General features: G+C 36.7%; 1 protein-coding gene across 1 annotated transcript in view; it reads right to left on the bottom strand.

Moving 5' to 3' along the window:
- MARCHF1 (membrane associated ring-CH-type finger 1) overlaps positions 1 to 24,211 on the bottom strand; it is a 72,090-nt gene that overhangs the window by 19,733 nt on the left and 28,146 nt on the right. Inside the window, exons 2-3 of the mRNA XM_054383203.1 lie at positions 17,709 to 17,759; positions 8,860 to 8,939 (exon numbers count right to left, since the gene is read on the bottom strand). Coding sequence (XP_054239178.1) covers positions 8,860 to 8,939; positions 17,709 to 17,759 — 131 coding nt within the window. The remainder of the gene's footprint in view (positions 1 to 8,859; positions 8,940 to 17,708; positions 17,760 to 24,211) is intronic.

Raw genomic sequence — 24,211 nt, 5'->3', positions numbered from 1 at the left:
CTATTTCCTTAGAAACATACCAGGTCAAATTTTACCCTCATTAACAAATTGTTAATTGTTGCAACCTATGGGATGCCTCTGAGGCTTTCAAAAATAGAATCAAGAAGGTTGGAAGAGACCTCAAGGATCATCGAGTCCAACCTGTCACCCTACACCTCATGCCTATCTAAACCATGGCACCAAGTGCCACGTCCAATCCCCTCTTGAACACCTCCAGGGATGGTGACTCCACCACCTCCCTGGGCAGCACATTCCAATGGCCAACCACTCTCTCTGTGAAGAACTTTCTCCTCACCTCCAGCCTAAACCTCCCCTGGCCCAGCTTGAGACTGTGTCCTCTTGTTCTGGTGCTGGTTGCCTGGGAGAAGAGACCAACCCCCTCCTGGCTACAACCTCCCTTCAGGTAGTTGTAGACAGCAATGAGGTCTCCCCTGAGCCTCCTCTTCTCCAGGCTAAACAGTCCCAGCTCCCTCAGCCTCTCCTCATAGGGCTTGTGCTCAAGGCCTCTCCCCAGCCTCGTTGCCCTTCTCTGGACATGCCCCAGCAATTCAACATCTTTCCTAAACTGAGGGGCCCAGAACTGGACACAGTACTCAAGGTGTGGCCTAACCAGTGCTGTGTACAGGGGTACAATGACCTCCCTGCTCCTGCTGGCCACACTATGCCTGATGCAGGCCAGGATGCCATTGGCTCTCTTGGCCACCTGGGCACACTGCTGGCTCATGTTCAGCTGCTGTCAACCAGTACCCCCAGGTCCCTTTCCACCTGGCTGCTCTCCAGCCACTCTGACCCCAGCCTGTAGCTCTGCATGGGGTTGTTGTGGCCAAAGTGGAGCACCCAGCACTTGGATTTGTTGAATGCCATCATGTTGGACTCTGCCCATCTGTCAAGGTCCCTCTGCAGAGCCCTTCTACCTTCTAACAGATCAACACCTGCTCCCAGCTTGGTGTCATCTGCAAATTTACTGATGATGGACTCAATCCCCTCATCCAGATCATCAATAAAGATATTGAACAGGATGGGGCCCAGCACTGATCCCTGGGGGACACCACTAGTGACAGGCTGCCAGCTGGACGTGGCACCATTCACCACCACTCTCTGGGCTCGGCCCTCCAGCCAGTTCCTAACCCAGCGCAGAGTGCTGCAGTCCAAGCCACAGGCTGACAGCTTGGCCAAGAGTTTGCTGTGGGGGACAGTGTCAAAGGCCTTGCTGAAGTCCACGTAGACTACATCCCCAGCCTTTCCCACGTCCACCAGGCGGGTCACCTGATCATAGAAGGAGATCAGGTTGGTGAGGCAGGACCTGCCCTTCCTAAATCCATGTTGGCTGATCAGGTTGGTGAGGCAGGACCTGCCCTTCCTAAATCCATGTTGGCTGGGCCTGATTCCTTGGCTATCCTTCAGGTGCGCAGTGATTGCCCCCAAGACAATCTGCTCCATGATTTTCCCTGGCACTGAGGTCAGGCTGACAGGCCTGTAGTTCCCAGGTTCTTCTGTTCGTCCCTTCTTGTGGATGGGCGTCACATTGGCCAGTTTCCAGTCTTCTGGGACCTCTCCAGTGAGCCAGGACTGGTGGAAAATGATGGAGAGAGGCTTGGCCAGCTCATCTGCCAGCTCCTTCAGCACCCTAGGATGAATCCCATCAGGTCCCATGGACTTGTGAATATCCAAGTGACTCAACAAGTCTCGAACTAATTCCACATGGATTTCAGGAGTACAACACTGCTCCTTGACCCCATCAACCAGCTCAGGAGGCCAGTTATCCTGAAGTCCTCCTGCCTTACTGTTGAAAATAGAGGCAAAGAAGGTATTTAGAATCTCAGCCTTCTCCTCATCCTTAGTTACAATGTTACCCTCCACGTCCAATAAAGAGTGGAGCCTCCTCTTGCCCCTCTTTTTAGCATTAATATATTTATTATATATTATTATATATATAGTATATTTATTATTATATATTATTTATTTATTATTATATATTATTTATTTATTATATTTATTTATTATATATTATTATATATATAGTATATTTATTGTATATGGAGGCATGGGCATACTGACAAAGATGTATGATAATGTTTAAGGACTATAAATGACATAGTTACACACAATAATTACATATTGTAATATTACATATTGTTCTCTAATAGCCCTGTTCAGTGGGTACATCTCCTTGCTATTATCTCACTATTTCTAAAGGAACCTTGGTTGAGGAGAAAAAGCATAGCTGGAACATGTTGGACCAAATGAAGCCCTGGCTTTGACTTTTGGCTGTGAGGATTAGGCTCCTGATTGAACGAAAATAAACCCATTCCACAGTTTTGCAAAAGTGTACAGGAAATTGCTGTTGCTACTCTCTGATAACCCCAAGAAAACTGTTCTCCTGTCAATATTCTTTCTGGCAATTTACAAAGCACTTACAGTGCTTTTAAATAGAACCTAAAATTAAAGCTTTATGAGCAATTTGCAGGAAAAAAGAAACCAAAAAAACAATCAGAGTTATCAACTTTGCTCTGCCATAATTTACCACTTGGAGAAAAAAAGTTAAATTCACTAAACACGTTCAACCTGCAATAAGCTACAGAATGCCACATTTCCCTTGTTTTCATTTGTCAGGGTTTTGTGGTTTCTTCATCTTGTTTCTATTCTTTCCATTGTTAAATCACAACAATGATTTAATCATTATGTAATCTAAATGACAAATTGGTCTTACTCTCCATTTGAACAGTGTGAACGAAGCACATTAATTCTTCATACCAACTGTAATCAATAGGTATGCTTTTTCCATGCCACTGTTGCCCTTCCATTATGCTGTACAGTCATTACCTGACTAGAAAAAAAAACAAATTCAAAATGTTGCACCACATCAATGGAATTTCATAATGGTCTTGATGCAGCTTTCTCTTGATTTCTTCAAACATGATCAGAATCAGAGACCCAAGAGCAAATAACATTAGCAAAAGTACACTAAATCTTTTATTTAGTCCTTAAAAAAGGACTTAGTTTTCCTCTCACCTGCCTAGTGAAAGTCAAAGCTTTAAATAATGAAACTCCTTAAAGAACATACGCATAAGCTTTAAGTATTTAATAATGGGACTCTTGAAACCAAGTGTTTTGCTCAAATCTTTTAGCAGGAAGTAGTGCCATTTCACCTATTTGCATCAAAAATAAGAACAGGTTTTGAGAGACAATAGCAGAAACTAGGAATCCTTCCCTAGTTAAGTGACCCTAACTACAACAAAGAGATGCTTGCCTTTTCTTTTTGTACACCTTGCATCCTTCTGAATCATGGAGTTTCCAAAAGAGTTTGAATAACCAGGTGGCTAAAGAAGTGACAGATGGGCTTTGAACCATCAGGTACAGAATAGAATTAACCAGGATTTCATATTGATTCAAAGACTGATGAACCACTAGACCATCACACAGAGGAGGAGATTCCTCAAAACACAAGAGATTCCTAGAAGAAATTTACCTTGCAAAAAGAAGGCTTTGAAAAGGAAAGTAATCATTAGTTCTATAAAAGCAAGGGATGAGAAACCAAAACGAAGGACAAGATTCAGATGTCTGGCTCCCGATGGAGGAACGTATCATCCTGAGGCCCCAAGATAGTAAGATCCCTGAGAGAAACAGAGATGTCTCTTCAGCCAAACGCTACTGTATAGCAGTTCAGCATCCTCCATTTTTTGGTGATTTTTTGAGGATTCTGGATGGTCTCTCAGGTCTATGCATTCTGCACTACAGTATAATTATTTACTGGATTCAACCTCATGATTTCAGTATAAATATTTTAAATGAGTGTTACATTTCAATGGTAGGATTTGAACCTATATTTCTATCTTCTGTCCACCTTTCTCTTTTTTCCCCAAAGTCCATGAGGATTTGTTTCCTCCCAAGAGGCTGTCTATTGATTGTGTGAGCATTCCATTACATTAATATTTTAGTTTGCAAGCATTTTCATGCAAGATACTACTTTTGCAGGTCTTACTAAATCATATAATGAAATAAATCTCTGTTACAATACTTTATTTCAGAAAAACTACGCAATCTTACTGCTTCTTGTCAAATGCTATGTATACTACTTCTTCCTATCTATGATTGTATTAACATAAAAATACCCATATTAGTCTTTTCCTAAGTTTGTAATGGCCTTTTATGTCCTACACTAAATTTTAAAACTTGATTTTAAAAAAAATGGTATTTTAAGTAGATGCTGTAGATTTCATGAATCAGCTTCATCATCTCACTTACTAGTTCTCCCCACTCCTACCAGTCTTCAAGCATGTCTTACTCCTCTATTTACTCCTCAAATGAGAGTCTGTCATTACCTGACTCTGTACAGAGTCATTCATGGAATTTAACACAATCAAAATTCTATTTCAGGAAAGGACTTTTTTCATTGGGAGAAACTCCACCTTGTGGTTTCTCTTAGCTAATTACAGTTCAGTGTTATGCTGAAATGACTGCAGTAGTACCACAAAGCAATTTTACATCAAAACCATAACTAGTCAAACAGAAAATATCTTTCAGTTCTCCCATCATAAACAATGAAAATACCACAAGATTAATTCAGAGTCAATACACAAAGCACTTCTGAGACACTAGTGGCAATATCAGCCAACCAATTTTCTTTCCATAGGGATTCCCATGTGAAAATTCATGAGAATAAATCCTCACAATCCACTCACTTCATTGTGTCCCACAAACAGCTTTTCCTTTAGGGAGTTTACCCTCATGCTATTTCAAAAAAATCTGTTTTAGAGGTTGTGCCTCAAGCATTATGTCAAATTTTAGAATAAAGTACATGTGAAGAAAATCTCAGACACTGGGCAGCTTTAGAGAAGACAAATCCAGCTGTATGATTTAGAAAATCTGGGAATTAAAAAAAAAAAAAAAAAAAAAGTGCCCAAACAATTCAGTATAGTCAGAAACTATACAGTTGCTCCTAATCCCAGATGCAAAAACCTTGCCTTCCAACAGGTATCAGAAAAAAGGGGTATGCTCAAGGAAGAAATTATAAAGATCATAATTGATGCCATGACATTTTTTTACCATTTTGGAAACAGTAACAGTTACACTAGAAGGATTCATGTCTTCACTTGAAGTGACCAAGATTTAACTATCTGATGTATATATTGCACCACTACAGTCCTATAATACTTTATCTGACTAATGTGCTTATGCTAGAATTGAGTAGGTTCGATCACATTCCTGCTCATGCAGCTAAATGCACACTGAGGAAACTGTCTTATATGCATATATAAACGAGCCCTACTGACAGTAATTCATAAGGAAGTAAATAAAAAAATGGCCTACCCAAACAAAGACAAAATAACCAGCACCTTGAAATGTTTGATATCCTCAGTTTTCTGCTATTTCCACACAATCCCATCTAGGTCTTGTCACATCAACTAGAAGATATAAATACCTAGAAGGAAAAACTTGAAGAAACAGCTCCAGAAAGCAAATTTTCCCACATCACATGTTAATTCTGCTCTTAGATTAAACGTCACAAACCCCTTCTTTTTCTATTTCTCATGCAGAAAAATGGTTACTGTAATTGTGCACGTGTGCACTGAAACCTAAACTTTTTTTTTTCCAGGTGAATCTGCAGAAAAATGTATCACAGATCATGAGTTGACTATGTGCACAGACCTACCCTGAGGAACAGAAACTGCAGTCTCCACTGATAAGGCACTAAAGACATGTCTTCCTTTTTCTTCAGCTGTCTGCGAACTAAGACAATTTACTGGCCATGAAAAATTAGCATGCTTTTGATTTTATAAAACCTTTCCTAGATGTATTGCCATCACTATGATACACCTAGTAATGACAACAACAAAATATCATTATCCCTGACATGAAGAAAAATGCAATTACAACTCTCATGACAAAGTTTGCACAACAGCCCAAGTTATCAGCTGCATCAGTTGTTCAAAGAGCACCTCCACCGATAGTGAGCCTAGGGACACACACTTAGCAAAACTTTTCAACCTTTCTCTACTAAAGAAGAGCTTTCTTGAAAAGTTTGCATGCACATCCAAAAAGTCAATCCTTGAACCAAGTTCCAAGTCTTATAAAAAGTGCCCAATAATTATAATAAAATTGAATGAGTCAAAAAGATAGATAAAGAAGTAGACTCCAATTTCCATCTGAAAACAAAGTCTAAGCCTGGGGACTAAGGCGAGAGTTAGGATTTATCTTCATGAGACAATTATACAACTTAGGCTTTAATTTCTATTATCTTTTAACATGGTATAGTTAAACCCTTTTAAAGACTCACGCTGAAATAATTTATTTGATTTTCTGGGTAGCTCATTTTAATAATTATTGAATGTCTCTATTATATATGTACTGTGCCTGCTACATTGGATCTTCAACACATTCAGGCTTGGTGGTTCAGAAATTTAAGACAACTCAAGTTGTTATCATAACAAGTTGTCATCTGCACACATTTCTGCATCGTATCGTGCAGGCATACTTAAAAAATGTGCAACCCGGTTACTACTGCTACTCTCTCTTTGCAGTTCTGTAAGGTGAAGAGGTGCCAAGTCATGGACTTGGTCCATGGACTTGGACATGGTGCCAACTGGCCATTGCTCTGAAAAATCCTAAATTATCATGACAGACAACAGTTGGACAACTGAAAAGTCTGCTCTTTCTCAGTAAACGTAACAAGGAGTGCACAGTATGTGCTGTGAAAAAGCACAATGCCTGTATATAAACTTTTTTTCTTTTTAAAACTAGGATCTTTGTAGCATTTTACTAGGTTGAAGTATACTGTGAAACTGCATGATGTGGCATCACGAACTTCCTCATTCTGACTGTGTTTACATTTCCATGCAAATTTCTTCCCAGAAGAGAAAAGTGAGAAGTTTTGGGTTACCATAGCAAGAAACAGCCTGGTCCTCATTTGCACTTTGTAGAGGAGAGTAAATGCTGGCTCACCAGTTTGAGGAGAAAGAATATTAATAAAAGCAACCCAACCCCCTTGTTTCAGTTCTGTTAAACTTACAGGATGGTGCATTTTCTTTTGCCACTAAATTGAGTAACTCAAGTCCATCCAGTTGTCTACTACAACTTCAGCTCAGCAGTGGCCAGCTAACTCTGATATTCAAGGGAAAATGCTCACACCTGACTTCATTTCACACCACAGGTATCTTTCCCAAAGTTTATTTTAATGCTTATTCTGTCCAGTCATCCTTTGTACCATTCTAAGCCTCACAATGGGTACCAAACAAGCTCTACACATTCACAGTCTAGAGGTGTTCAGCAGTGCAAATTCATGTACAACCTATGCCTGACTGGAAAGGGTGTTTTGCTGATACCATCCATCTTATTGCTGTGGTAGTGGTAGCTGAACACTGAATCAAGATCATTAATTTCATGTAAGTTAATAAAAAATAACAAAAAAGGATTAAATGGAGGGAAAACTCCATATCCCATTGAACTGAGCTATCTGGCAGTCTGCCTCATTCTCTGCCTATGGCTGGAGCTTTAAATCACAGCAATACTCTGCCAGAGAACACACTGTATCTGTCCTCATGAAGAAAAAACAAAGCAAAGAAAAAAAAATTGGATACCTTTGTGGGCTTACTGTTTTAAAATAAGAGGAGCATGCCTTCAGAATTACGTATGCTAATTTCTCTGTAACAAAGCTTTTTGTGTTATTTCTTATGGCTTGTCTAGTCAGAAGAGCAGGCATAAGACTAGTCAGAAACTCAGTGTGACAGGAACTCAGTGTCACTGAGAAACCGTGATGGAAAGTAGTCAAGAGAAGTGCACTCAGCCCATTGTGGTGAGAAATTGCTCTTAAGAACATTATACCTTTCTTATTCGGGACTAACCTGCATACTTCTAAATCATCAGACCAGTCATCACACAACACTGGAGGCTTCTGAACAGCATCAGCCATACTGGGCCCTGCCCCAGCAGGTACTCCTTTATCTGGGGCTGACAGAGCATCACTGCCAGAACCTGCCTCTGCAAAGCAGTCCTTCGAATCTTTCTTGTATCTAAGGAAAGATTCAGGCTGCCGCTCTCCATAGCAGCTTTTTCCTTTGCTTTTCCCACATTTTCTTGAGGAAATCCTTGCTTCCTGTGACGATGCTGAAGACTGTGATTCCTTAAGCCTTGGAACCCTCCTTTGGCGGTGATTTAAAGTAGGATTCTCAGGGTCTGACACTTCTTGCTTCTTTTTCCCCAGTGCTCCCAAGCTGACAAGTTCAAATGCATTATTGTTTGAGGACCCATCCTGGTTACTGCATGATCTATTGGTCCTTCTCCCTCTCCTGGTCATTCTGGCTTTTTCTCTTGCTCTCCTTCTAGCCTGAGCCCAGTGACTCTCATCTGAAGATGACGACGTATCAGATGCATTCCAGCTGGATCTTGCAGGCTCAGGATGCAATTTACAGTCTTTCCCCTTTCCTTGTTTTTCTGTATGCTCACCATTGTCTCCAGTCTCTCTTTTCCGCCTAAACCTTCGTTTTACTTGTTTCTTACCAGACTCCCTATTAGAAGGGGTCAGCACCATGACAGGGGTTGCATGTTCAAGCTCATCTTCTGACAAATCATGCAAAGCAGTAGATCTAGACAAAGCAGTAAGCAAAGGAAAGGGATGGAAATGGTAAGGGTGGGTGGAAGGAGAGAAATAACAGAAAAAGGATGAAAATGAGAACATGAATTTTAATCGAAAAACACAAGACTGAAATGCAAGACCAGATCCAAAACAATATGAGATCAAAAGAAAACTAAAGTCTATGTAAATTATGAATAGTGTTAAGCAGAAGCAACAGCTACGTATTATTTAATAAAAACAACTAACAATTATCAGCCAGATTAGAGCATATTTTTCTCAGCACATACCTACAAATGTCTTGAGTGGAAGGGCAGACAGACAACCGTGACTGACTCCTGGGAGCTGTTCCTGTAGTAGGACTGCTTGCCTGTTGAAATAAGTTAGACAGTTTGGAATCTTTGTCCATAAAATACATTGCAGATATTTTACTGCTTTGCCACATGATTACAAAATTAAAGCAACTGTTGCTGCTGTTCATAGCATACTTCTGAACATATGCAAGCTCAAAAAATACAGGAAGCCTGACCAAAAGCAAAACCTATTTGTGGAACTAAGACTGAAGTGTTTCAGCTCTCATTCACTCATGACTACTTTTTGTCACTGTTTAAGGAAGTAGCTTTCAACATCTGAATTTTCATTTTGGTTTTGATCTACTGTAAATGTCTAAAAGAAATGGTGTTGTTTTTATTTCAAGCAATCAAACATGGAGTGAAGTGCATTTACATTATGCTGAGTGAAGAAGAGCACAAAGCTAATTTATGTTAAGTGGACTGACAGAACAGCAAGAAAATTAAAATATGTTTTAAAAGACTTTCATGCCAATCAGTTCTTCTGAAAGAGATGAAAAGATGTAAACCTGATAAGCCTGAGAAGAACAAAATTGCAGGCTGCATTTGGACAGGGTTGATCACATTCTCAGACAGCAGGAGAGTTGTAAAACACATTTAGTATGCGACATTTTTCTCATAAGGTCGTTGCTACGAATTGTAGATTTGGTAACTCAATACTTCCAATGAAAACGTATTTTGATGGTGTTAACAGCAAGCCATTTCAATTTGCCTCACAGTCTACAGGCAGCATACTGTATGGATTCCAAATTTAAATCCAAGGCTTTACAATTCTTCAGGATCACTCACAAGGTACACTATTGTGGGAAAAGGGTTCAATGCAAATAATTCTTAAAGCTATGATCTTCCTTTAGCTGATAAAGGCATCAGCTTTTAGTATGCATATCCCATTGAGCACCACTACCTAATGGAGACAAAATGCTATAACCCTAAGACCATGCACCAGATGCAAGAGAAGAATGACTAAGATTACAGAGTACAAATAATACAAAGATGTAAAGGCTATCACTCCAAGCTTTTGTACTAGCAAATCAAATTCAGTCACATACACAGTCCATAATTGAAATTATTTCTGGCTCACCTTTCACAGACATTTTTGTGATGTCAGTTCGAAAATTAATAGTGAAAGTAAAAATAAATAAATACAGCAAGTATCTGCTAACACATCAGTGTTACCCATGGTTCTTAATATCCAGTATATTTCATGCATAGACCTTTTAGAACTATCAAACACCACTATGTGCATTTTTGCTTTTAATGAGATACCAGCTGAGACTTCAGAATGGTACTTTTGCACTAAACTAAACTTCTAGCTTTCAGAATTCAAGTAACACTTTTAAATTCTTAATTAATATCACAACACCAAAGACATGATTCTTTCTTTACTACTAGTTCCATGAAATGAAACTCAGAAATATGAAAAATAAGCCAACTTGAGAAATTCAATAATAAAACATTTAGGCACAGTCCTTATGTTCAAACGTTGTTTTTCAGTGCCTGGGTCTGCCAGGCAGAGGAAGAACACTGAAGACTGAAGACTGGATGTGCTCCTGTGCAAACTGCTTTAGGCAAACCTGCTTTAGGTGGGTTGGACTAGATGACCTCCAGCCCTTACTATCCTTCCAACCCTTACCATTCTGTAATTCTGTGAACATTGGTGTGTCTATGTGCAATCTACTGCTGGAAAAAAGCGCAAGTATCAGTGAGATAAATTGGTTTTGTTTCATATCTCTTTTTCTACAAAAGCAACACTTCAACTACACATTGTGAAGGAATATGAATTTTTCTTACAGACATATTAGAAACAGATGCTATATGTATGGTTGGTTTCTGTGATTGGTTTTAAGTGAATAGGCATACCTCGAGATACTTATGAGGAAAAATATAGACATCAGCACCAGAGTCATGTTGTTGAGCTACATGCTGCTGCTGTGTGAAAGAAATCCAAAACAATACATCCCTCCAGTATATACCCCAGGTGAAGGACTGCTAAGAAAATGCATCCATAGAGTCAAATATCACCTTGCCACAGGCATTACCTTTTAGAGGAGAATGGTTAAGCTGGCCCAGTAGCTGTACAGGAGGTCTGCACAAGTTAAAGAAACTTTCAGCAGCTATTAAAGCAGGAAGTCAGCTAGACTGCTCTTAAGAGGGCTGGAGTCAAGCCAACAATTCAAATAAATGCCTTGAAAAGCTTTTACATTTATTTTTGGACTGGAGACAGGTGGAAATCTAATTATTTTAAGATAAAAATTACATTACCAGTTTGATTGCTTAAATCTTACATTTCACTCTCAGCTATAAAGACATCTGGACTGTTTCAGTCCTGCTCAGTCAAATTTACTTTCTAGTTCCTCTGCACTGGCATAATGATGTTACACTTAGTTGCACATAATTCAGAGGAAGGCTTATTTCCTTCTAAAACAATTTACATCAAAATATTTTAAAAAAACCTCACAAATACCTTTTGCTTGTTTGTCTAATCCCTATTGGAGCAAATGTCATCCAGGAAGGCAAAAAAACCAAACCAAACCAAACCAAACCAAAACAAAAAAAAAAAAAAAAAAAAAACACCAAAAAAGCAGTGCACTCCTTAAGTCTTCAAATACAAAGCAAGAAAAGTCCAATATGTTATGCACAAGATAATTTAGTCTTGTCTGTGAGTAAATTTCGTTTAATAGGATTCTATGATTTTTAAATACAAATTTATTTTTATATACTTTAAAATACCTTTTAATGGTATAATCATAGAATACCATGTTGGAATGGGCCTCGGTGGTCTCTTTCCTGGCAAAAGCATAGACTAGATGGTTGAACACTGTCCAATCTAACTTTAAAAATGTCCAGTGTTGAGGAAATGAAGATGATGGAGTGATGTCTAAAACCCAGAAAAAGAGTGGTTTTGATATCTGATGTTTAGTTATGAATCTCACAGGTACTAGAAAACCTTACTTTGTAAACAATTCCATTCTTATCTGTGCAAATTAAATAGGAGTGGAAGAATCTGTTCATGTTAGGTCTGTCTCTGCTACCACAGATCACATGAATATAATCACCAATAGCTAGTCAAGGTGGTTTTTTTTTTTTTAAACTAGTAAATTCCAAGTCTGCTGAAAGCTTAATTCCAGACCTTTTTCCCCAAACTCCTTTGCTTCTTCACCCTAGCCATGATCTGACAGCATAAACTGCATCTGCTTTCTGTTGCCAACACTGCCTCAGGGCTAACCTCATTTCTTAGGGTAATAGTTCCTCTTAGACATCTCCTCTATAAGCTATAAATCCCAAACACTTTTTAAAAAAAGAAGTAGATTCTTAAATCCAGGCTCCCAGCATTCAGTCAGGTGGTGTATTCACAGAGCACAGCACAGAGCCACATGGAAGTTGCAAGTTAGATCCTAGGAGGGTACAGCATTTTGCTTCCTTTGAGTGGCAGAGAGGGTTGATGAACCCAAACATGTTGTACCTTTCACAAGCTCTACATTTGTTCAGTTGACACTACCTTGCAATACTGTGCTTCTATAAAACACAGCATTGAATAAGTCCATCATCTCTGCTCATAACAGATGTTTGGGTGGTTTTTTTTTTTTAATCATCCTTACTGCCAGCTTTAGCAATAAAATAAAAAAAAAAATCTTTTAAGTAGCATCAAGTTTATTTTAAAGGCATATTTGGCCAACTGAAACATGATCATTTGAGAATATTCTGCTCGCATCATATCGATCAGGCTCTTATGCAAATGTACATGGAACACGTTAGAAACGGTTTCAAGCACATGGATCTTATTGCTATAATTGCTATCCCATTGCTGTATTGCTGTTTAGCACATAGAATATTTTGAGCTACTGTATTTTTTGAATAGAAGGATCAGACTGATGCTATGAATTTTAATTTGACTTGGTAGGCAGAATAATTTACTTTTTTTAAAAATAGTGTTTCTCAAATGAATGTCTGCTTCAGACAGCTATATTGTACAGGTCACTGGAATGGGAAAATTAAACAAGCACTGTACTAATTTTATTATAGCAACTTGTATCAGCAGCAGAATGTGGTAATTCAAAATACAGTTGTATGAGAATCAATTTATAAGCAAGTCAGCTCATTTCTCTGTGCCATCAGTACAAGGGAGATGTTTGAAGGACAATACCAATTCTAGCTGATTAGGTCTGGCATTTCAAAACATTGGTTACTAGAGAGATATTCCCTAGTCACCACATTCTGCTGTCTTGGCCAGTTCAGATGAACCCTCTTGTTAAGGATATGCAATTCAATTAATAGACATGACTGGATATATTCCACAGTAGTTGATAGTGCACCTTTCAAAAAGAACATTGGTAAATATGGAGCTTTCAGGACAGATGATAATCATCTGTCACAAGAGGACTTAAATATCATGTGTCTGTGTTAGAAGACTTTAGTAAAGACAGAAAAGGGAAACAGAATGAAGTTCAACTAATGAAAAAAATAATTTCAAATCAAGACTGCTTTTGCTTTGGTGTTTAAGATTTGTCAGAATTTCACTGATGATAGCAAAAAATGAGTCTTCACTGATCATCTATTACTTAACGCTGAAATTTTAAACTAGTCCAAGAACTCAAATCAAGCTGTGATCTTCATAAGAAGAGAGAAGATCTCTGTTTTGACCTAACAGAAACTCTGAGTAAAAACATGTTCAACAAGTGCACAGCATTCATATGGAGTTAAGCTTTGAACCAACAAACTAGATGTAATGAGCAGCTGATATAAAATGATCTCACATGTATCACCAAGAAGGCTAATGAGTCTTCTAGTGCCTCTGTTCTGAATAAGGAAGACCAGAGGAATTGCCAAAAGCTACTCAGTTTGCAACACTGCTTAAGTAAAAGTTGCAGAAAATTGAGGGATGGTATGGCAGACAGGGAACGTGACTTAACGCTTTTATTCTCCTACTAGGTGTGCTTTATAGCAGTGATGCATCACAGAATCCTTCAGATTTCACCAGCCAATATACTTTAAAAGCAGTTAAAATAATGGTGTACCTTGGAAGAATAGCTACGTTAGAATATTAGAGCAGTTTGCATGCAATAAGCTCAGCAGGAGACACAGTCTGTGCATTTTCATCTGAAAATTACTGCTTTGTAAACAATGCAACTTCTGATGGATAAAACCCATCTTTATAAGCTTTTATTTTAATAAGGCCTCAGGTCTAAAAACATGGTGGAAATGACCCAAGCATTTAGATATGAGAGGAGGAAAAAAAAAGTACAGCAATAATTATGTCATGGTATCTAGTTCTATATTTTGCCTTTCTTTATTTTATGTTTTGATGAACAAAACACTTTTCACTAACTTGTTTACTTTGTGCTGTTTTCCACAAGCAATGAGAGTTAAGTGCCAGGTGAGTCTTCACCTTTGTATGAGTAAGAAGAATCATTTAGGTGACTAACATAACATTTACACTCATATTTTAACGCTGGTTTTGTTTACATGGTATTATTCACCGTAACAGCATTTTCAAAGGCTGACATTTCACACTTTTCAAAAGCAGGGACTTTTTTTTTTTTTTGGTTTATTTTCTTATTTGAAAGTTCTACATTTTCTCAGTTGCTTAGTACAGTAGTCTCAAAGTTATGCTTGGAAAGGATGGAGCTACATGGTTCCTTGAAAAAAAAAAAAAAACAAACAAAAAAACCAAAACAACCCCACCAACCTGGAAAAGAACAGTCATTCATGATTCATGTGAAATTTGCAAAGAACAATGAGAATAACAAATATGGATCAACTTGTTGAGTGCAGTCCCCTGTAGCAAAATGCAAAGGGTTACACTTTGCTCTTTAGGATTCAGGCATGCAAGAGGTATCATGGAGATGCTGCAATCCTTTCAGATTGTTGAAATCCATGATATGAACTTCTTTAAAAAGAACATTTAAGTTCCTTTATGCCTTTTCCACCATAAACACTATCACTTGTGCTTCAATAATTCAGACAGAAGGTATTATACATCCTTTGTTGGTATCACTGCCAAAGACATGGTGGCATGCTTACCCATTACCAAACAAACAAAAAAAAAAAAAGTGTGAGTTCTGCTCCAACTGGGATAGAGGACTCCTCATAAATTCACCTCCTACTGAGAGAGGATGAAAAATTAGACAACAACAAACCCATATGAAAGAACATTCAATTTTAATTGAAGAGATTGAATGGAAATTTATCATTCAAAAGGATAAAATACTACATAACATGTTATATCAATTGATACTAAATTTGTGAAATATATTTCAAAATCACAAACCAAGTAGCTGAAATGGACAACCAATAAACTGTCAACAATAGTTTTTTCATCTAAAACTTCAGTGGGCAATACTTTGACATGCTGATGCTTTTTGGTTTTAATTTGTATCTTAGTAAGAGGAGCCCAACCTGACATAAAAAATGCTAGAAACTGCATAAATATATAGCAAAATAAATTCCTTCTTTCTTTTCTCTGTTTTGTTGTTGTTGTTTGGTTTGATTTGTGGTTTTGTATTGTTTTTCCTCCATATTCAAATTAGACCAATGAATACTCCAGCAGAGAATATTCTGAAGTGAACACCTCACTTCTTCTTGATGTAACTCAGCCAAGTTTTATTAGATGGATGCTTCAGAGACTTGTAAATAAAAAATGTTCTAACACCTGCTCCAGGCTTTTGAGAAGCAATTGAGCCAAAAGAAAAAACAGGCAATTTGCTTCAAGCCCAAGTTTCTCTGCGCTGAAAAATAAGCCCAAAGTTCCCATCAGAGAATTTCAAATATTATTGCTAAGAGAGCAGCCTTCTCTAAGGAGCTCTTGACTCACAATTAACATGCAGAAAGATAATTACAATGTGTTAGAAACATTTCTTTCAGAAAGCATTTTAACATAACCAGGTGGTCTTAGAAACACATACAAGCATAACCTCTATGAACTGTGATTCAAACACAAGATTTGTTCCATGGGTTCACCAAAACAGAAAGAAATGAATCCACCATATCTTTCTCAGACCAGTTTTCATCTTAAATTATACACACAGTTAGGAAGACATAACAAATATACTGAAAAATTCTACAGTGTACAGAACCAATGTAATTCAGAATTATTGTACCTAGTATGCAACATTGCTTGAGCATATACTGCAAACCTTAAGTGTCCTCTCTGAATAAACATTATGAAATATGAATTGATGTTTGCAGAATCTTTTCTATATTCCATTTCACAAATACAGTGGTATAAAAATCCAATGATAGCAGGCAACATCTACTTTGCTCTGGGGCAGGATCTCGAGAAGCCACCAAAAGGTGTCATACACAATACACAGTAACTATTAAAATGCAACTCTCCATTGACCATTTTTAGCTTGTTCACACAGGCAAAGGAAAGCAGTAAAAGACAATGCTTTGATTATTGTAATCTATATTTGATTTCAAACTAAATGGCTTTCAGCATTTGAAAAATCTTCACTGGCATGTAGCTTCACATGGAAAAAATGATCCAAGAGAATGATACTGTACATCAGGAAAAGACTGAGCACATGCTTGAAAACTTTGCTTTTTAATTTACTACTTAAAGAGGTGCAAATAGCCCTTTGTAATAAGCAATTAGAGTAATTTCTTCAGAAATTAATTCAAAATAAATGTTAGTCACTGCCATGTTAATGCCAATACATTTATGCTTTGTCACAATGTAACCCACACAGTTAAAAAGAGAAAGGCAGAAAAAGTAATATAAAATCAAAATAGACTTAAAGTAATTGTAATTGTAGAGATGCACTTAAAACTTAGTGAAAATAATAATATACAATTCACTGTGATCAAGCTTATAAGTGTATATATATATTTATACATATATATATGCACACACACACAAACGTAAAATTGGCAGCAAATCTGGAAGAGATTTATCCATATCTGTAACAGGCTGAATGTATTACACATTTTTCCCTGCACTTTTTTCTCCCCTTTTTAATGTCAGAAGGCAGAATCTAACATATATTTAATTTCTTCTATGAAAAAGATCACTAGATTTTGTTTGTTTGTTTGTTTTAATGGCTCTCAGAAAAGAAGTTTTACAGTTTGTATCCCACACAATAATACTGTGAGGCAGGAGCTTAAGTATACTGTGCATGCATTGGATGCAAGGTGCTTAATCTTTAGCTACAAACATAATATATGGCAGAGCTTTAGGATGGGATTCAAACAATTATTGAGTTTATATCTTTTACCTTCTGTATATCATTCTCTTTTTTTTTTTTTTTTTGGTATAGATTTCAGCCACATCTGAGCCAAAAATACAGAAAAAAGGGAATTAAACCCAAAGAAATCCAGTACAAATCGCATTTTGCTTTTCCCTTCTCCGTTTCCTAGAAACTGAAAAGCATCTAGATAAGAAATCTTGGCTTCGGTGAATCATAAATTTCTGTTAAATGAGTTCAGTCCAAACTGATGACACTTTCAAAGATTTTCACATTGCAGCTGTTATTATTTGGGTAGGGCAGAGGGAGAAAAATCAAGTCATATGTCTATCTTAAGCCAAATCTTCAATGTAACATTAAGCAGTTTCAGATAGCAGGAGAAAAAAAAATTGCAACTGTTATTAACTTACTATAACAGGTTACAGTAATGAGTAATTGTATAGTTACACTTTAACATAATGTTAGGCAGGAAAACCCTAAAATCTGGTGTTTATAAAGAAAGCATATAAAGAGTATGTTGTTAAACAGAATAAAGTACTATATAAAGTACTATTAGATAAACTTAGTTTTCTTTAAATTCTATACAAAGAAATAACTTTCACATACCTTTGAAATGTTACTTGATCGACTTGTGGAGCGCCCTGGGGATTTGTCATTCTGTAAAACAAAATTAGAAGATGAAAAAGGTGCACTCTTTTCTCAGTTATGAGTGTACAGAGTTTCTTCCCTATTCTTCAGTTTGTCTACTGACTGTACAATGGAAGACAGGTCAACAAATAAACCAATACAATATGCAAGTGAATTACATCAGTAAAAGTTTAAAAAAAAACATTCTTTAAGAAAATAATGTAAGCACTTAATTACTGTGGGCTTATATTGCAGGGTTTTTTAACATTTTGAATGAGTATGTAGCTTCTTATGAATACTTGTACTCTTGTATGAAGAGGAATGTTTCATTCTTCACTGGACATGTCCCTGCTAAAAAAGTTGAAGTAATCCTTTCAGGAAAATTAAAACAGGACTAGATAATTTCCTGGCCAGACATATTCTGAGGACAATAATTTGTAACAAGTCGTAGATGTATTTCAATTTAGCACAAACCCCTCTTGCTCTTGCAAAACACACATGCACACAGACCTACACCATAGGCTGAAATCCATTAATAAAATGCATGTTGAATAGTTACATTTCTATAGCATAGTGTGTGGTGGTTTGTTTTTTTTTCTGGTAATCCAAAGTAGGAAGTGAAGCAGTAGTTCAAGAATTTGTTTATCATTTACACTTCCCCAGCAACAGATTTGGCTTCAGTCACACTGAAAAGGTGAAAAAAAGGAAAATCAGAAACTGGTCATCCCCTTGGTAAATGAATGTATCTGAAGGAGGTCATGGAAAGATCTTTCTCAGCACTGAGAGTATTTCAGACAAGTGAAATACTCATGTAAATAAGACTGATTCTTACCTAGAAGAGGGCTGAACTAGTTACCATTTGTGAAAGTTTGTAGACTTGGGGGAACATGAAGACAAAATCCAAAGCAGACCTTTCACCTGTGCAGCTTAATTTGCAATGTATGCATCTCTGTGACAGACAGACACATACATGTCCATAAAAGGCTTTCAACTTGATTACAACCCATCTCTCCTCATTTCATTTAATGAGCTACAAAACAAAAACAAACAAACAAAAAAAAAACCGAAGCTGCCAGTTAAAAAAGGCTGAATTTCCTACTCCATTAATGCACATGCCTAGTCTAGAAATTAGTGTTTCCCAATGATTTGTAGCACAGAACAGTTTCACAATGGCAAAAACAACCCTAAAAACTATGAGGCAATTTGTCAACAAACATTTAGGAAAAATCACTTGACCATTTTTATATTTAAAGAGCTGCTTTGAAATTAACCCATATGACGAATAATTTCAAATCATCTTTTTGTTCCGTATGTCTGCTGTTTCTCTCTTTCTTCAGACTGTAGGTAGCTTACATTTTTCTTCCATGCTCCAGCACTTCATCAATTTTTTTGCACTACAAATATTAATATACGGAATTATTTCTATTTTACTTTGTTTTCACTATCACTAAGTAGCGTAACAGATTCTTGCCCTCAAAAACACCCCAACATCACTGAACTGCCTGAGCATACATCATTCTACATTTTATTCTACCATACTGGCTAATTGTCAGAACTTAATCACCTTCAGGTTTTTTTGTTTGGTTGGTTGGGTTTTTTTAAGGAGGAATTAAAAAAAAAAAAACAACCAACCAACCTCTAAGTTATCCACTCCTTTATTATGTCTTGTCCTTGAAGTTGGCCCCACTTTGAACAGGAAAGTGAACCAGATTATTTCTTCAGATCTGAAGTATTTTATGATTCAAATTTTTTTTCTGTGATATATTATCCACTGTAGCTTTGGTAATAAATTAATAATTGGTTATCCATTCTAGACAACATTAAATATATAGTTTCACATGTCTTAATTTAAATCCATAGAAAATATACTTTAGCTATTCAGGGTCAACATTCAAAGATGCTCTGTTTTGACCTCAAAATAATAGAAGTTATGGACCCATGAAATTAATTCCACTTTTGTGGCTAGAAATCTTGAGCTAAAAGCATGCAACCTTTATTCTCCATCACTTGGACTAAAGAAATATTTTGTATTTTCTGACAGTGTAGTGAACTCTGGAACTCTAACTGCCTTTCTTTTAACTACCTGTCATCCAAGATTCATTTTCAAAATCTGTTTCCTGCCTAGAGCTCTCTAGGCTTTTTACATACAATAAGCTGCCAACTCTCTTGTTAAAACTCCTAGCACCCACGCTCTGAAGAGTACCAGCTCATACACTGAATGGTCTAAGGTGAAAGAGTGATGCCTCTATAGCTTTGGAAAATTAAACAGATAAATACATTTAATCGTAATTTCCAATTCCAGGTATTGCATAGTGATATATCCTATGAACAATATAAATAAAACACCTTACATAAATTGAAGGTAGGGCTCTTCAATCAAGTTCACATTGAACTTGCATCATCATTCATGCAAAGAAAGAAGAGAGTAGAAAAGCTACGGCAAAATCTCTTTTGAAATGTATCCTTAAAGAATGTCTGTATGCTTCTATTTTAAAGGTTTATGTTTACAAAGTATTCACATTGTTAATAATAATTGATTCCTTTCCTTACTGTAAGTGAAGAGGAACTACCTTTATTGAAGAATGTTTTTTCTACAAGTTTGCTAAACATTAATGACAAATATTTTCCTCACACATTCAATACTAATTTACATTTGAAAGGTTACATCCAAAGAAATATTTCTTCAAAGATTTATACATATTTTTGTGCATTAGGGACATGTCTTATCATGTCTTTCCAGTTAGATTATTTCAAAGATAGTAGCATTCACCTTTTAGATTTAACTCTTCTCAGAAGGAATTATTTAATGTCAGTAACTAGTTTTCTTGATCTCCCTGAATGGGTTTTCTAAATTCACACACACAGAGTTCTAGCCCTTGAGCAAAGTCAAAACAAAATACTCAGAGAAATCTTGTCAAAATTCTCAAACTCAGTCCACAAAACAGTAAGACTACTCATTCCAAGACTCATTCTAGCCACAAGTAGAAGCTTTTCAAGTTGTATGTTGTGTTATGCAGTCCACATTGAAATGCCTCTCATTTCCAAATATCCTGTACCACCAATATCTCACCTCCTCTATCTTGTTTTATATCCCACAAACACTCATCAGGTATCTTTTCAAAACTCTGATGACACAGAAATAGTTTCTTGTAAATATTCCTGGAATGTCAAGAAAAATCAGGAATACTGGAAAAATTGCTACAAACAGGGTAGTGATAAGAAATTACTCAAATAATGCTGTGAACCAGTGAGGCTTTCACTCTAAAGAGGAAGGTGATAGATAAGCTGTTTGCTTTCTGATCTCCACTAAATATCCATAAGCACAGTAAATGATTTTGAGTCTTAGTGAGTAGCAAAGCGCATTTTAAACTAACTAATCCATTTGTGTGGTTTCTTTCCTTCAGCTGTCTCTTACTGTGCTCTAGCTCTGACCATCACTTGGGCTGACCCAGACAGCTTGCTAATGGATCACACTTCATCTCTCTAAAGAGAGCACAACAGCATCACGAACTAATGACAGTATCTCAACTCACAGGAGAATCTTAAGACACAACTTCTGTCATGCATAAGCACTCAATCCACCCTCCAAACAAACCCAAAGCTTTGCACAAAATAATTCCACCTCTGTTTTCTTTTCTATGGGTTCTAATCTTTGCATCCCAGCAGTGCAATGTGCTGCTTCACATATCTGCACACAGTCCTCAGGCTGAAATTTTTATCACAATAAAAATTCTCCTAAATGTTAACACAACGCAAGCCAAACAAATGTAGTTTTGTCTGCCTAAAGACCCCATTACACCCAGTACCCTCTCATTGCATCTTCATGGGAGCCTCTTTTCAGCACCTTTTCACTTCTAGAATTTCGAATAGAAGCAGAAATGGCTTTCACTTTACAGCCTGAGGTATCAGATATGTAGATGATCTCAAATAGCAATGTCAGTCACTGGAAATATAAAGAGGAGGAATTAATATTATTAAAACTGATATGTGGCCTCAATATTCTTATTTCAACACCCAAATATGAAAATGGAGAAGGAAACCCACAAGTTTTTCTAACTGATGGACAAAACCTCCAATGACCATAACTAACTAAGATATACACGCAGAATGTAACTACTGGGCATCATAATTTTACTGAGAAAACATGGAGTATTTCCAATACCAAAGAAAAGCCGGATTTAAATTGCCAACACACAGAAGAAAAGTCTGCTGGAAATAAACACTGTGATGCAGATGCAACTCTTAATCAAAATAGTAATAAAATATAAATAATAAAAATAAAATATCCACAAAATACATGTAAAGTAATATACTGTTTATATTATTCATATATACTGTACCACACACATATATACACACATAAATATAAAACATTCAAATTGACATGACTATGTATCTATCTATTCCTAGTTATCTGCTGCTGAGCATGGACAGAGCCAAGATAACACTGTCTCCCACAGTGTGGTTATTGTTACTTTATTCAAAGACTATTTCACAGTTTCTTGTGTTGGGCTGTCAATTACTAAAACAACTACAAGTACATACATATTTATTTATGACTCTTTATACAAAGAAGATAATGACAGTGTTATTACTGACAGATCATACAATGTGCCTCTTGGCCAGCTTGGAATTTCTCTATGGGGAAGAGGGACAGAGGGAAATTAGTTGCTGATGTTAGCATCCTAAGAAATTTCAGACTGACTGGTTATTTCTAAGCAGCTTTAATGTGAGGAAGTTGAGTCCTGGAAGGAACTCAAAGCAGAGTTTAGCCCTAAAATAATACAGAGAAAGCAGCATATCATGAACTGACAGCTACCTTTTATTATTCATGGAATTATTTTATGTGCTGTTACATATGTCACTTATTTTCTTCATACTTTCAAATATTCAGCATTTAGCTATACAATTCCTCTTATACCAGTCAATACCACTCATAACACTGAATCACAAAATAGAAAATTATTGGTAGCCAAGTCTGTCTTCAAAATGTATGAAAATTTATCTCCCTTCTTTGTAAACAAATTGCCTTTCTAATAAATTTAAGCTTTACTAGGAAGTTCAACATTCCTGTCAATCCTATGGTCACTAGGCAAAAAGCCTGTGGAGAAAGTAAATCTAAATAGGCTAAAGGTCTCTGTTGTAAAGCACAGCTATGCTAAGCCAGATGATTATCAAAAACAAAGCTGCTGAGGATGCTGAAGCATTTTGAAAGTTTCTGAAGATGCTGAAGTACTTCAAACACACCATTTTGACTGAAACAGACTACATGACCAGTCTGAAATGAAAAAGTTTTATCATCTTAGAGGTGGCATTTTCCATATTTTCATGTGTGCAGAAGAGTACACAGAAATGAGCAAGGAATCTCCTAATTAGTGAGCTGTTGACTAACCTTGTGTGAGAATAATGTAGAGGTGACTTGTCATACACCTTGTTACTTGTTTTGCAACTACGATGTCTTTTGTGGACAGGTTTGCAGCACACAAGACCACAAAAATCACACATTGGTACTTTCACTGCAATAAGGTTCGGTATTACACATTTCAGAAAGTTATTACCTTCTGAGCAGAAACCTACAATACCACAAACTGCATGGCAAAGACATTACTATGCTACTTAGAGCTGCTTTCTGCACTGGTATCTCTAGAGGGCTATATTCCTTCTGTATCTCATATTGTCTTATCTGTATCAGTCTCACTAGGCTCAGTATAGCTTTTTTTTTTTTTTTTTCAGTGTAAGCTGCTAATAAGCATGATGTATATATCAGAATCTGATCCACCATCCTTTCAAGTTGAAAATGCTAATTACAATTTAATGAGGCTCAGGGTAATTTCCATCATGTACCAGGATGAGTCAACAGCATGCTTGCTGTTACAGTAAAGGTTTCACAGTGATGCTTCTACATGCAATTACATGGACAACTTCCATTTTACAGTATTTGGTTACTTTCTCTGTATTTCACAGCTGTGCAAGGTCAGATTTTAATTTTTATTTTTTTTTTAAACCAGGAACAAATAGACCATTACATTAAAAAAAAAACAAACCGCAGTCTCAAAACACACAAATCAACCAAACCAACAAAGCAGCACTGAATCAGCTTTGAAGCACATAGCACAACTGTGCACAGAACATTGTCAGAAAATAGTGACTACTAAACACCAACCTGACATAGGTGCAATTCATTTAACAACTGACATAAAGATCCAGATTTTACTTTGTTGTGCCATACTTAGCACGTTAGCACAAAAGTTACTTGAAATCTTTGCCAAAAAAATAGCCAAAACAATACAAAGAAAACAGCCATGAAATTGAAAATAAACTGAAAACAAATCAGTAGGCAGACAACGTGTTACATAGCTGCATTTGACTGATCATGAGATAAGAAGCTAGCCAGAAGCTTTGATTAGAAAATTATTTCTGGTAATGTCCAATACTAATGAGAACGCACTTACAAGAACGAATCTGAAAATAAAACAGACCAG

The sequence above is a fragment of the Indicator indicator genome, chromosome 8 (genome assembly GCF_027791375.1).
Source record: "Indicator indicator isolate 239-I01 chromosome 8, UM_Iind_1.1, whole genome shotgun sequence".
Taxonomy (NCBI): Eukaryota; Metazoa; Chordata; class Aves; order Piciformes; family Indicatoridae; genus Indicator; species Indicator indicator.
This window is presented reverse-complemented; position numbering and strand designations above follow the sequence as displayed.